Source organism: Saccopteryx leptura, chromosome 2, assembly GCF_036850995.1.
Source record: "Saccopteryx leptura isolate mSacLep1 chromosome 2, mSacLep1_pri_phased_curated, whole genome shotgun sequence".
NCBI classification, from domain to species: domain Eukaryota; kingdom Metazoa; phylum Chordata; class Mammalia; order Chiroptera; family Emballonuridae; genus Saccopteryx; species Saccopteryx leptura.
The window spans coordinates 247,390,730-247,406,154 of NC_089504.1; the positions used below are offsets into that span (position 1 = coordinate 247,390,730).

Here is a 15,425-nt window from a genome sequence, read left to right on the forward strand (position 1 = left end):
CGGCTTCAGTCAATAAAAAAATATTTTTACTAATAATTTTGTTTGGTTTCTTTATATCCTACAGAAGTAAAATGAGGAAGGCTAGTCGCTTAATCGAGAGCAAACCTGGCAAGTGAGTTTCCTCAGGAATGGGAACGGATTTTTTTTAAGCAGTTCAGATGTCAAAGTTCTATTGTGCCACATAAATGCCCCTTTGTGAAGAGGTTTCAGTGTGCCTCCGAGATGATTTTCATGAGCGTGAGGAGCCACCCCATTTAGCCTTTTTAATTAGGGTGCTGAAAAGAGGAATGGGGAGAGGTTTGGCTGTGTTCTACACAAACTCTGTTTCTCCCTGCAGCGAGGCTGCTTGGTCCCCAGCAAGCCTGAGAAAGGTATGGTTGGTTTCTGAACTAGTCCCTCCCAGTTCAAACCTAAATTGCCCCTGTGGAGGCTGACTTCCCATCTGGGACTTGTAATACTAAAATTTCTGCTCCTTATGATATGATACAATGTCTCTTCATGCCACACGTCAACTTGCCTAGTGAAAAGAGAACCACACTGATTAGGGCAAAAGAGGAACATTTCAGGAACTAAAGGATCTGCAAAGTCAAAAAATTAGTTTGTGGCTAAAATGATTATTTTTTTGATTTTGAGAGTCCGTGAATTAAAGCGAGGAACAGTGAAACAAAGGAAGGGCTTAAGAGAGAAGAGGCAAGATCAGAGCCACAGGAGTGAGCCCAGGCAAGCTTGCCTTCGCCCTTTAGAAAGAAATCACAGAGGCAGGAGAAGTGAGCCAGTTGGGCTGCATGGACTCAGGAAACAGTTACAGAGGCAAAAGGGAGGGGAGGGCCCTTGGAGACAGGTTTAGGGGTGTTGCCTGGGACAAGCTGCCTTTGCCCACTGTTCCCCTGTTTGCAAGACTCCTGGGAACCTTTACAGCTTAGGAGAGAGAAAGCAAAGATACACTTTTTTTTTCTTTTTGTGACTGAAGTTATTTAAATACGTGAGTCATTTCTGTTAAAGAGAAGCAGCCTCAGTGTTTGAAATAGTTCCAGAATAAAACTATATCTTAGCATTTATATTTTGTATAATTTATATCCTTTATCTTAAGAGGAGGCAACTCAATTGTACTATACATTTTTTAAAATCTTTCAATTTTTTTATTGATTGTAGAGAGAGGAAGGGAGAGAGAGACATTGATTTGTTGTTCTACTTATTTATGAATTTATTGGTTGATTCTCGTATATGCCCTGACCTAGGATTGAACCTGCACCCTTGGCGTATCAGGACGATGCTCTAACCCAGTGGTCAGCAAACCACTGTGAGCCACATGCGGCTCTTTGGCCCCCTTGAGTGTGGCTCTTCCACAAAATACCACGTGCGGGCGTGCAGGTACGCGCAGGGGTGTCAGTCCTAATTACGTTAATAACAATGTACCTACCTATATAGTTTAAGTTTAAAAATTTGGCTCTCAAAAGAAATTTCAATTGTTGTATTGTTGATTTTTGGCTCTGTTGACTAATGGGTTTGCCGACCACTGCTCTAACCAACTGGGCTGCCCGGCCAGGGCTGTAATATAATTTGCCTGCCAGAAATTATCTCAGCCACCAGAAGAGACTGGTAAGAGGGTATTCTTAGAATTTGTGTGAACAGGTCTTTTCAACAAATAGAAATACCCCAAAAGAAAAACTCTGAATTAATACATAAACACTAAAAACAGTTTATGCCTAAAGAGTGCTAATAGAATGCATGGAATTGTGAGGCTCAGTGGGGTGAGGTTGGTTCACTTCAGGAATATGACTGAGGGTGTGAAACCTTGTCTACTGTGGCTACTTGGTTCTGGAGTTTTCCTCTGTGGTCCCGACCTGAAGTTTTTCTTCCCTCTGTTGAGATACCTGTAGCTGCATGGTGGTTTCGATGCAGTGCACCTTAGTTTCTCTCGAGCCATTTGAGAATGATTTTGTTAGCATCCCATTTCAGGAAGGGTCATCGTGCTAGGCCTTACACAGAATACTCTTTGCAATGACTTCATAAGGGATGGAGAACAGAGTGATAAGACCAGCTTGAGAAACCAGACATATTAATCTGGACCACAGCTGACAGGGGAGGTTAAAAACCAGGATGGCCTCTGAGAGAGTTTATCAAATGAAGAGACATTAATCAGTCCTTGTAAGGATGATGTTGGGTCCTCAGCCAAATGCACACTTAGGAGAGCCAACAAAAAGAGGAAAAGAATCACTTGAGCACACAGCAGGTCCTGCTTTGCTGGCCACTGGAGGAGACACAACACTGAGCAAAGCAGACTTGATGCTTACCTACAGTCTAGTGGGGGAGACAGACCTTCATCAGATAATCACAGAGAGGTGAAAAACTGGTTAAGCGCTATGAAATCAAGTTGAGCACTGCGACAGCAAGTAACCGGGGCAGAGGGCAAGGGTGGAGGGTTCTGAGAACGCTTCCCTGAGGAGGTGCCATCTGAACTAAGAGGTGGAAGATGAGTAGGCAAACGAGGAAGAGCATTCCAGACAGTCTGTTCAAAGGCCCAGAAGTGGAAGGAGTGTGACATTTTGGGGCCAGGTGGACCAGGACGGCACAAGTGAAGCAGGATGGAGAGGCTGGGGTCTCGCGCATCAGTGAGGTAGTGTGGGGGTTACCGTGCTAGCACTGACATTTTAACAAGCAATGATGTCAACTCCACTGTTTAACTTCTTGGATTTTCCTGGAAACAAGGTCTAGTTCATATTCCAAATATTTTGCCTTTGTAATACCCTGGAGGTACACCAGAATGGCAGCCTGATTCTGATGATAGGGAGAATCCCAGCCCCCTCAGCTGCAGGGCCAGCACTCCCTGAAGATGTTTTGGGAGATGAACTTGGACAAACCAAGAGTGTGGAAGCTTGTGTTCACAGGAATGCTCTTCCATAAAACCGAGCCAAATGTCGGAGTGTAGCAAGTTACGGGGCGTTATTTACTCTCTTTTCAACCCTTCATTTCACATGCATTTTGAACATTGCTATGTGCCAGGCACCAAGGGTATAAAACTAGTAAGACAGTGGTCATGGCCCTGCAGTAGCTGAAAATCTGACCTACAAGCAGACAAATTAGAATTCATTAGAGATGCTTTAGCCAAGTGCCCTGGGATCCCAACAAATACTCAACACAATGTTTAACACCGTAATACACTCCCCCCGCCCCCAGTAAGGTTTTAAACCAGTCACAAGCAGTCTGGTAGTAATAAACTCTCTATTATTAAAAAAGTGTGGTAGTTGGTTGCTAATGTTAGCCACTATGGCAGATGTTCTAGACCCAGAGGGTTGTTGCTCGGTTTAAGAGAAATGCTGTGTCAAGTGTGAAGTTCATTGGAGAACTGCTTTTGTTTGATGTGGAACAGGAGTCTGAGCAACAGCTAGTGTGGAGCCAGCAGCCCCTGGATGCGGGTCTGGATTTCACCGCAGCTATTGACTGGGGTGCTGTGGATTAAAAACAAGGTAATATGTGTAAAGGGTTTAGCCCAGGGCCTTAGCAAATACTAAGCATTCAATAACTATTAGCTATTGTCGTTTTATTGTTATTCTGGTAAAGGAACCTTCCAGTGATTGGGATGAGATAAACTTGGTTTTTCTCTAGTGGAATGAGGAGAGCCTTGTCAAATACAATTTTCAGGTACCCAGCCTCTGCTCTGGGTAGTGAGGGTCATCCAGGTTCCAGAAAGGGTGCGGAGAGGCAACAGTCAAGGTTATGGAGACCCCCTTTTCCTCTTCAAGGGCAGTCCTTAGTAGCCCTATTAGGTAATCTCACACCTATATTCGGATAGGAAAGTTGAGAGCAAACAAAAAAACCATTCGAGAGCACACACTAGGAAAAACTGTGATTTCTTTCTTGTTAACCTCAGCCTTGTGACAGATAACTTAAAAAGCAAAACCAATAAGAACAATGTTTTTTTACAAGTTCCTGGCCACGTCCCGTGGCATCTCTTCGATGCACGTTGATGTCTCAGCGGCTATGTCTTGCGGATTCATCTTGCCTCTTGGGTCCCCAACCTGTTCCTCGGCCCCAGCAAGGAGACCTCACACGGAACCCACAGTCTCCAAAAACGAACCCCCCAGCCCCGCGTGGGTAACTGCTGCCGTCATGTTAAAGATGCACAAAGAAGGGGCCGCTTAATTGTCCCGCATTGTGACACAAATTAATATGCGAGTGAAACGGGGGCGGGGCGGGGGGGAGGATTGTCTAGTTGTGCTTCCATTGGTCGGATTCATTGAGGCCAAGTTTTCTCCATTGAACCAGATCCGGGGCTGGTGTAGACGGGACTCAGTGAGTCCGCGATGGTGGAGTGTGTGTGTGTGTGGGAGAAGGGAATTGGCGTGAGTTCCCACGGGGAGGAGGAAGGAGGGCGGAGGGACGGCTCAGGGAGCGATGGAGGGAGCGTGGAAGGGCTGGGGACCTTGGCCAGAGCCCGCCGGGCGTGGGCGTGGCGTGGGGCGTGGGCGGGGCGAGCTCGGGGGCGGGGCCGGAGCCGCCGGCGGCGGCGGCGGGCGGGGCGCCGCGGCCTCGTTGTGCCTAGGCTCGGGCGGCCGGTCCGGTCGTGTTCATTTGCGCGGAGCCAGGCGGGGATAGCAAGTGCCGGAAGGATGAACAGCATCAAGAACGTGCCGGCGCGGGTGCTGAGCCGCAGGCCGGGCCACAGCCTGGAGGCCGAGCGCGAGCAGTTCGACAAGACCCAGGCGAGCGGCGGGGCCGTGGCGGGCGGGCGGCGCCCTCTCCCCTGTCCCCTCACGCGCATCTCCTAGGTCCCGGCCTGCGACCGCATCCGGGGCGCCGGGGACGCTCCTCGCCGCCTCGCTCCCCGGCCTGTGCCGCCGGAGCCGCCCCGCGCGCAGGTGAACCGGAAGCGCGCGGCCGGCGCTCCGGGGCCGAAGTGCGGCGGGCGCGGGGGGCCGCGGGGACCGGAGCCCGGGAGGCGGCGGGGCCCGGGCGGGGTCAAGGTGCGCGCGGGGCCCACCGGGCTTTCCCGGCCGTGGCCGTGCCCCTCCCCGGCTCCTGCGGACTAGCCCCGGCTCCTTTGCTCCACGCCTTAGGGGGGGAAAAGAAATGCCCCTACGTCGGGGAAGCAATGCATTTCCTTGAAGGAAACCCCCTTGTTTCCTTGGCCTCCGAGCTGCTTCCTAGGGCCGTGCAATATCTTATTACCTGCTGGGCGAAAAGTTTCACGTATGCAGCCAGACTTGTTTGCCCGAGCGCTGGCCCACACAGAACTAGGCTCACACCCCCTTATTAAATAAACACCGGCGCCTGGCAGACGGAAACTTCCGTGGCCCCCTTCCTGCGCTTCCCACGCGCCCGCATCCACATCCCGGGAAGGTTATTTTAATCATGAAACAATGGCGCGGGTGTGTGGATTGGCACATGTGTTCCTGCACAGAACGCGCGGTGCCGGCGTGGCGGTGCCGCTTGTTTTTTTTTCTGTTCCTTTTTTCTAAAATTATTTTTCATTTTTGCAAACACTGAGGTGTTCTTAGGCCTGGGGGAGGGATGAGCACACTTGTTTATTTGCTGAAAGAAGTCAGCCAAGGCTGAAATCGCCGGGGGTGGGGTGGGGTGGGGGGGACAACCACCTTACTTTCGAAATAAAGGAAGCTGAAAGAACCCCTCCCACCCCTGTCTGAAGCTGGATGGTGACATTCGTGGCTGCCATTAGCAGGTTCCTTCCCACCTCTCCCTGCAGTGAGCAGTCAGTGTCTTGTGGTTGCTTTTGAAATAAAAACTCAAGGGGAACCTTCAACCTTTGTGCTTGTGATTAACAATGAAAACGGTAATGAAACCTTGGGACTTCAAAGCTTCGTGGAAAGCCAAGTGCTTGAACTAACCTGGCCACAAATTAATTTATCCTTGTGATCATCATCCTCTGGCCTCTGGTGCTTTTTTTTTTTTTTTCCAACCCAGATAGCCCATCATAAAAACAAAGGTGGCATTTAAAGTCATTAATACAGAGTCGATTTTGTCAGGAACTTGGGGAAGGATGGGGAGAAATTTAATTGGCAGTGAAAATCTGGGTGCTGTCAGAAGCTTTATTCATTCACTAATTTTTTTTTACCCCCCTTGCTTTTGAGGCGGTCTAAAGAGGTCTAATCTCTCCGTAGAGATGGCCTTTAAAAGAGCCAAGTTCATTGATTTAACTCTGGAGTTATTTTAAGTCAACGGTGACCTTCTTTACTGTTGTCTAAGAGAAGGAATCTCTGGTATCGGTCTATGCATTTTGGTGGTTTGGTAAGGGAGGTGTTTTGTTTGTTTTTGCTTGTTGGGTTTTTCTCAGGGGTGGAGGGTGTTATTACAATGAGTAACTTTCTAATGGGTGAAAATAGCATTTACCCATTCCCAGGCCTTATTATTATTTTTTTCTGGAAAGATAGAGTTTGGGTCCAGTGTCTGGCTTTGCTTGTTTTCAGAGTGGCTGACTGAGGGATATAGGAATAAGGTTTTGTGCATGGTTAATATTTAATTAGCTCGTTCCCAGAAATATCTAGTGAGCTGCCAGCCAGGCCCCATTGGCAGAAGGGACCCGGAGAACTGAGGTTGCTGCGGATATGTCTCCTGTAGGCACAAAATAGCACGTCCGATTCACAGGTGCCCCTTCCCTTTGGAATACACTGCCTATGTCTTCACAGTGGCTGCAGAGCCCTGTGAGGAGCACTCTGGCTTCCTTAGAATTTACATCCTTACACTCCACCAGCCTCACCTGTCCTCGTGGGCTCCTGGGTCAGGAACAGGAAAGATGCTAACATATTAGCTTTCTTGACCGGCCACACTCCCTGTTGTACAAAGGTTACTTCCTGTTGCAGTCTGGAGTGTTCAGGGAAGGTGCCTGGCACTTGTGGTTGCTGTGTGTGTGTGTGTGTGTGTTTGTAATCCTAGGGGGAGAGTCCAGAAAGTTGGTCTGTTCTTCCCCATGACTTCAGTTGCTTTGGTGATAAAATCCCTTTTCAAAATCAATGTGAGAAAATAGTACAGGGTTTTGTTGTTGTTGTATTCTGAATACAGAATACCACAGCCACACTTGCCTGAACCGTGGACAAGATGGCGTGGTAGCACAGAAAATTCTTGTGGGCAGGTAGACCTGGGGTTTGTCTGTGTCCCTGGGCCGGTTGCTTAACTCCGACCCTGTTTCTTTGTGTGTAAAATTGGGGATAACTCCATCACCTTGTAGGGCTGTTTTAAGGTATAGAGAGATAGGGGGTGGTCAGCTGGGCCCCTCAGAGATGCACACATCCTACTTCCTGGAACCTGTGAAGGCATTACGTTAGTTCTTGCTAACAAAATGCTCATCAGCTGACCTGAAAATGGAGATAATAGCCTGAGTCAGCCAGGTGAGCTCAGAGTAATTGCGGAGCCTTTCAATGTGGATCCGGCCAGCAGAGTGGTTTGATGGCTGCTCTTGATGATGGAGGAAGGGGCCGCAGCAGAGGAACTTGGCATCCCCTGGATGCAGGAAAAGGCAGGAAGTGGATTCTCCTGCAGAACCTTTAGAAAGAGTTGCACCCCTGCTGGTGCCTTGACCTTAGATCCCTGAGACCCATTCTGGACTGCTGACCTCCAAAACTGTAAGATGATACATGTTGCTTTAAGCAGCTGGGTTTGTGGTGATTTGTTACAGCAGCGATAGGTGACTAACGCAGACAGAACACAGAAGAGGTAGCAGAGTGCACTACGGACTGTCCGCCTGCCGCCTTCCTCCTTTCCTTCCCCGCCCCCTGAAAAAGCTTTAAAGTTTCACAACTATTTCAGACCTTTAGTGGCAAGGAGGTCCACCTTTGAAGTCTGTGGCGGATGAGGACTCGACAGCCTTGCTCTTTCCTTAGCTGTGTGTCCTTTTGCTGCTCTGAGCCTCAGTTTCCCCTGTGGGATATGGACGTAAAGCCCAAAAGCTTCCCATCCGGTCAGTCCGAGAACGGGGCCTAAAGGGAGTGTGCCAAGGCTTGTGTGGCGCAGTGAGCAGCCCAGGTGGGAGGGTGGGGAGGGAGGGGAGAGAGGGGAGAGAGGGACCGCCTGGAGCAGAGTTCACGCTCTGCCTCTCCAGGTTGGTGAGGATGAGCAGGACACTCAGGACTTCTCCACCCTGTCCAATAGAAACAGAGTACAAACCCAGGTAGGACTTCCCATTTCCTAGTAGCCACATTAAGAAATAAATAGAAACATGTGCAAGTCCTTTTAACTGTATCTTTTCTTTGGCCCAGTGTCTCCAAATGTAACCATTTCAACTATAAAAGTTATGAGTGTAATCTTTTACCTTTTTTTCTCCTCCTAAGTCCTCAAAATCTGTGTGCATCTGACCCTCAGCATGTCTCTGTTTGGGCTCACATGCTCAGGTGTGCAGTAGCCACCCGTGGCCAGGGTGGCCAGCACTGTGTGAGATTCACCTGGGGGGCTTTAAAAACTGTCACTGCCTGGGCGCCAGCTGCCTGAGATGTGGAGTGATTCTGTCCGGGCTGGAGTCCAGGGCATTGTTTTTTATTTTATTTTGTTTTGCTTTTTTAAAAAAAGAATTCTCTGCCAGGAATTCTTTAGAATCTCATTATTAAAGGCAGACCACAAGACACAGATGAGTGTTTAGGAACTTGAGTTTTTGGTTGGATAGCGGTCCCCAGGCATGGAGTACTTTCAGAATCCCACATTTTACACATGCTGGGCCTCTGCCTGGACTTTTCCCACACGTGCCCATTGCTCACCCCCTCCATGGAGTCTCCTTTGACGGGCAGGTAGGCTTACACACGCCCACCCTTGTGTCTTCACGATCCCTTACAGACACTGTAGTGTTGAAACAGTCTAAGTCACTAGCCCCTTTCTGGGCCTCATTTAAATGTTTACCAAAAAGGTTCTGAGTTTGAGAAGAAATCTAAACCTTGTAGTGGACAGCCAAGACAGCCCAGCTCCATTCTGCCGCTCACATGGGGGCGGGGGCAGGTCTGTCTCCTCCCCGCTGTGTCCCCATGGTGCAGGCATGGCACCCAGCCCCTGGGACAGACTGAGTGGCTGAAGAATGGAGGTCAGCCGAGGCCCCTTCCTGAAAAGGCGAGCAAGAGCCAGACTCAGAGCCACCTAGGACACTGCCTCCGAAGCTGCATGTGACCTGCTCCAGCTGCCCTGACTTCCACTGAGGTCCGCCAGCTGGGGTGGGTCGGGGGTGGTGAGCCCTTCCACCTGGAACTGCCCTCTTGGTGACTTCCTGACTCTGAAGCTGCCAGGCACCCCCTAACCCCCCCATCAGGTCCAGTTGGGGTTGGGGTTGGGGATGGAGTTGCTTGTCCTTCCCATCTTTTTTTTTTTTTTTTTTGTATTTTTCTGAAGTTGGAAATGGGGAGACAGTCAGACAGACTCCTACATGTGCCTGACCGGGATCCACCCAGCATGCCCACCAGGGGGTGATGCTCTGCCCATCTGGGGCGTCACTCTGTTGTAACCAGAGCCATTCTAGCACCTGAGGCAGAGGCCACAGAGCCATCCTCAGTGCCCGGGCCATCTTTTGCTCCAATGGAGCTTTGGCTGCAGGAGGGGAAGAGAGAGACAGAGAGGAAGGAGGAGTGGAGGGGTGGAGAAGCAGATGGGCACTTCTCCTGTGTGCCCTGGCTGGGAATCGAACCCGGGACTCCCGCACACCAGGCCGATGCTCTACCACTGAACCAGCTGGCCAGGGCCCCCTCTTCCCATCTTTGATGCTCATTTGTGCCATGATATGCTCATGAGGCCCATTTACTGTGTGTCTGTTGGCTTGTTCCTGGTGCCTTGGGGTGTGCTACAGGAAGAGAAAGATCTTTCTTGTCCCTTCCAAGAGTTTTCATTTCAGTGAAGGAGGTGGGGGAGGCACACGTGTGCTGTGGCAGAGCAGTTAAGAGCAAGACTGTGCCTCAGTCTCCCCATCTGCAAAGTGGACCCAACGGTAGCATCTGCATCATAGCCGTGAGAATTGACAGACTTCCTGCGCCTGGTGCGGAGGAAAACGCTGTGTCAGCATTAGCTGTTCTGTCATGCACAGGACAGGTTGGAGGATGAGAGGTAGAAATACTGTCCCCCTTGGGTCCTGTCCCTGTGCCCTGGAATGGCAAGGCTGGTGCGGGCCTGGGCTGTTGGGGAAGGAGCTGATGTGCACCAGGGCTGGGCAGACTCCCACCCTTGCTGAAAGAGTGAGCCTGCAGGTGCTCCCAGTCCCCGTCCCCTGGACAGCAGGGCCCACATCCAGGGACCTGGCTCTCTGGGAAGACACGCCAGGGGGAGCCCCAGGGAGTTGGGGCAGCCAGCCTGTGACTCCCTTGGCAGAACTACTGCCCTTCTGACCTTGCCCCACCTGGGCAGGCAGGGCCATTTGTGAATGAAACCCAGTCGGGCACTCAGTTCCAGCAGCTCAGAGTGGAAACTCTGGAGTTGAGTCTAGGCCTGCTTGGCAGGGGGACAGGGAAACCCAGCCGGCTAACCTGAGACACCGGCCGCAGAGCGGAGCCGCCCGTCGGCCAGGCCCTCTCCCTTGTCCACTTGATCTCAGGCAGGACTCAGGTATTGCCTTGTCTGTGAGGCCGTGGGCTGCTTTCCTCCCACTGGGTCTTCCATGCCCCCTGGGTCTCATGACTTTCTCACACCCTTTCCGTGTCCCCTGCCGCTGAACCATGGAAGTGGGCACATGTGAGGTTGGACGAGAGCGTCGCTTCCCTTCTGGGCCTCCTAAACACTACCCCCTGGACCCCAAGATCCTTGGGCAGGGAGATGTGGGCTCCCCTTGTGTCCCAGCACCCACCGCACATGGCTCAGGGGACACGCTCAGTGTGCGTGAATTCCATGTGCGTCTCCCTTTTTTTTTTTTTTTTTGTATTTTTCCGAAGCCAGAAATGGGGAGGCAGTCAGACAGACTCCCGCATGCACCCAACCAGGATCCACCTGGCATGCCCACCAGGGGGCGATGCTCTGCCCATCCGGGGCGTCGCTCTGTTACCACCAGAACCACTCTAGCGCCTGAGGCAGAGGCCACAGAGCCATCCCCAGCGCCTGGGCCATCTTTGCTCCAGTGGAGCCTTGGCTGCGGGAGGGGAAGAGAGAGACAGAGAGGAAGGAGAGGGGGAGGGGTGGAGAAGCAGATGGGCGCTTGTCCTGTGTGCCCTGGCCAGGAATCGAACCCGGGACTCCTGCACGCCGGGCCGACGCTCTACCACTGAGCCAACCGGCCAGGGCATGTCTCCCTTTTTTGATGCTGCTGCTTGGTGAGGCCTAAAAGGCCACTGAACTTGCGTAGAAAAGCTTAGGAGAGGCAGGATTGTTTTTCTCTTGCTGAAATAAACACAATCCTCAAACTTCAGTAGGTTTGCCTGCCAGAGAGTGACTCAGGCCCCTGGCTTGTGGGACAGACAGGTCTGTGGAGTGATGTCACCAAGACCCAGGGAATGAAACCACCCAGGCTGGCTCCCTGTCCATTCTGGAGGTGGGATTCAGGGTGCCACCTTTTCCTCCTCCTTTTCCTCCTCCTCCTCTTCCTCCTCCTGTGTCACCTGCAGAACTAGGGCAGAGGTTGCAATGGCCTGGGTGGTCCTGTGAGTGGAAGGGTCCTTCCTGACTCATACCACTCCTCCAGGAGGGCAGGTGCCCCGCTTCCCCCATGGTTTCATAATTGAGAGTCTGGAACTGACTGTGGGTTGGCTGTGAATGAAGAGAAATGGTAGTTGAAGCCTGGGTACCAGCACCGCTCCACTGCCTTCCCAGCTGCAGAAATCACTGGGGCTGCAGACCTTAGGGCCGGTGTGCCTGGCTGCTTTGCATGTGACCACATCCTAGCCGCCTCCTCAGCTACAGAAATCCTGTGTTCGCTTTCATCAATGGCCTTTGAGGTGGCAGAAGCATTTGAATGAGATCTCTCTGTCCTTCAAACAACTCTGGAAACTCTAAAGCAGAATAACCCACCTCTCTGCCAGTCCCCGTGCCTGGTTCTGTGAAGGATGTTTCTGTCCCCGCCAAGTGCCACTGTTAAAAGAGTCATAATGGCAGCACCAAGAAGGCTAAAGTCTGATTCATGGCAAGGTTGATTTTTTAAAAAAAATAGAAATTGTTTCATAGTTGCCTTTAGTATTTAACTCTAGTGGTTACATTATTAGCACTGGCTGTCTGGAAACTAAACAGCACTTACATTGAAAAGAACTTTTGTTCATTTTAGCTGGCTTTTTTATTTATCTAATAAAGATTTATTGGCAGCCAGGGACAGGGTGTGAGGACTGGAGATACAGCAGGGACCGAGACCGGCAGGATTCCTTAAGCCAGCTATGTCTGTTCAGGGGTCAGATGCGACAGAGAGTAAATGGTAAGCAGATGGTTTCAGATAATAAACATCCTGGGTGAAAGTCAGCAGGAGGATCCTGTCTCTGTGGGAGTGGGTGGGGCAGACCCCCCCCCCCCAGGGTCATTTCAGCCTGGAGCTGGGCGCCCGAGCTGGGGGCTGGGAGAAGTACAGCCCGGCCTGGAGGCGGCCCTGGCTTGCCTTGTTGGAGGCACAGAAGGAAGTCACGTGTGGCCAGAACACTGGCGTTTCAGACAAGCTGAGCTGCGTGGGTGCTTATATTCTGGAAGCCTAAGGATTTTTTTTTAATTAAATTTATTTATTTATTCATTTTTAGAGATGAGAGAGAGAGGGGGAGAGAAAGAGACGGAGAGAGAGAGAAGAGAGAGACAGAGAGAGAGAAGGAAGGAGGAGCTGGAAGCATCAACTCCCATATGTGCCTTAACCAGGCAAGCCCAGGGTTTTGAACCAGTGACCTCAGCATTTCCAGGTCGACACTTTAGCCACTGCGGCACCACAGGTCAGGCAGGATTTTTTTTTAATTCCTGCTTCCGGAGTGGGGGAAGTTGTAGTCTGGGAAGGGGCTGTTTCTAAAGCGAAGGCAGGCGGGTGAGCCCCTGGGGAGGGGGACTCCCTTGATCCATGTTCCCCAGTGGTGACTGGCACCCAACAGGCTAGATCAGTGGTCCCAAACCCCCAGGCCGCAGACTGGTACCGGTCTGTGGGCCATTTGGTACCGGTCCGCAGTGAAAGAATAAATAACTTACATTATTTCCGTTTTATTTATATTTAAGTCTGAACGATGTTTTATTTTAAAAAATGACCAGATTCCCTCTGTTACATCTGTCCAAGACTCACTCTTGATGCTTGTCTCATAAGTTCGACAATTATATTTAAAAATACCACAGTTTTTACGCTGGTTGCATAATTTTATTTTGTGCATTTATCCGTCCCACCCTAAAGGCCGGTCTGTGAAAATATTTTCTGACATTAAACCGGTCCGTGGCCCAAAAAAGGTTGGGGACCACTGGGCTAGATAGAGGATGTCAGCTCTCCCCAGGAACGGTCAGGGCTGCCACGTCTAGTCCCTCAGCACTAACCCCTTGCTGAAACTGTGGGTTTCCAGGACAGTATGGCTGCGTGAAGGTCTGAGGAGCCGTGAGATGCTTGTGTCCCCTCTCAGTGACTGTCCCTCGCTGCTACCCACCTGACCGTGTGTGGCTCTTCCTGAAATTCCTGGCGCTTCCTGCTTCATTCTCTGGCTTTCCGGACAGTGTCCGCGCCTTGAGTCCACACCAGGGCCGAGCCTCCTGGCTATGGCTCCAGTTGCTCCACCAGGTCTCCTGTCTCCTGAGCCAGCACCACTGGGATGCTTCCTGGTGTGTCCCTGTGCATGGCCTGTCCAGGGACAAATGCCACTGCAGCTCTGTCCCACCTGGTCCTGGGACTGTCTCCTCGGGGTTGACTCCCTGGGCTGCTGCTGGCACCAGATAGGGTTTTTATTAGACAAACAAGGACGAGATTGTTCCTGGAAGCTAGGGCAAGTATGGCCCAAAATGGCCCTTGTAAGAGGCCTTCCCAGGATGTCCCCGCCCTGGCTGTGGGACAGAAGCCACCCAGGAAGGGGCTGGAGCGAGCTGAGGTGAGGCCCAGGGTCCTGTGCCCTGGCACACAGGGGTGGGGCGCTTCCTGACATCACTGATGCTGTTATCACCATGATTTGAAGGAGTCCTGACTGCAGTTGGGCCAGGTCCTTGGGGAGCCTTGGCAGGTCATCGGGGGCTGGGCTCTGGTGGTGGGCCAGAGAAGGATGTCTGCTCCCTCTGCCCCTGCCTTGAACCTCTGAGAAGCCGTGCAGGGGCTGAGAGGACAGTCACCAGAGACAGGTGGCCTGTGCTGCAGTTTCCTCATCATAGTTGATAGGATTGTGCGAAGGTCAGTCCATATGGGCGAAGTGCTTAGAATAGCGCAAGGCAGGGCATGAGCACTTGTGACTTTGGGCAAGTGGCTAATGTCCTTAAGCCTCGATTTCCTCATATGTCCTCATCCTCTGCTTCCAGGGTTGCTTAGGAGATTAAACAATAGCTGTGAGTGCTCAGCAACATGCCTGGCACATGGCTGAGCTAGATAAAAGTCACTTAGGTTAACAAGACCTGTGGTGTGAAACACACCGTTTATAAGCTGTGGGGTGCCGGCCATTCTGACTCTGTCTCCAGAGCATGCTGGAGCCTCCTCGCCCCCCTAGCTGCCCCAGCCTGTCCGTACCTCTGCTTCTGGGAAATCAGAACCCTCACCGTTGGGCACTGGGCGGAGGGAGGTGCAGACTTGGAGAGTTCCAGGTCAGGCGGCTGGCCGGGCCTGGGTTGTGGACTTGTCGGGTTTTTCCAGCACAGAGGAGTGGTGTGGTCTGAATGCCCAGGAAACTGTTCAGTAACTGCCCTTGGGGTCTAGGAAGCACTCCTCTGCCGCCTTTGCAGACCCTCTTGTTCCCTTCCAAAGCCTCCGGCCCACCAGTACTGCTGTCCTGCTTCCTGCCTCTGTTCAAGAGTGGGAGAGCCGCATTGCCCCTGTCCCCACCATGCAGAGACAGAGTGGGAGCTGCTCCCTTTCTCCCCGGGACCCGGAGACGCTGACCAATCCCCAGGGCAGTGGCCACCTGCTCTCCCTGCCACCCAGGACCCTACTCTCCAGCACAGGGCTTTCCATCCTGACATGAGGCCCTAACCAGTTAATTCTGCTCAGCTTGTGTCTCCTTGGAAGACAGTTCTCTCCATGGCAGTCGGTCCCATCTGCAGCTGGGTGGGATTTGACGTGCTGTTGTCAGGGCTGCGGCAGCTCGGACCCGTGGCTGTGCCAGGGCAGAGGGAGGAAGTGTTTCCCCGGGCACGAGAGCTCAAGAGAGCTACAGTCGTCTTGGGCTCCCCCTTCTCCTTTGGCTTCCCCATAGCCGTCCCCGGGCTGACATGGGGATGCATGTCTGCTGCATGCTCTGATGCATGCTCTGTGACAGTGATGGAGCTGCCTTGGTCAAAGCCGGCAGCCCAGGCGCTGAGCTGTGTCTTCACCGCCCAGCATGGAGTCCGGCTTTACGAGAGCCCCGATGCACGCCCCGTCTCTGCGGCCCATGCAGGGGCAGACCAAC

At 52.0% G+C, this 15,425-nt stretch overlaps 1 protein-coding gene across 2 annotated transcripts in view; it reads left to right on the forward strand.

Annotated features, from left to right (window-relative positions):
• The first annotated feature begins 4,484 nt into the window (after positions 1 to 4,484).
• Positions 4,485 to 15,425, forward strand: part of HIP1R (huntingtin interacting protein 1 related) — a 29,296-nt gene continuing 18,355 nt past the window's right edge. For both annotated transcript variants that reach the window (XR_010749380.1, XM_066371069.1), the window contains exon 1: positions 4,485 to 4,703. Coding sequence is in view for 1 of the 2 variants with exons in the window: in XM_066371069.1 (XP_066227166.1) it covers positions 4,611 to 4,703 (93 nt within the window). In the remaining variant the exon portion in view is untranslated. The remainder of the gene's footprint in view (positions 4,704 to 15,425) is intronic.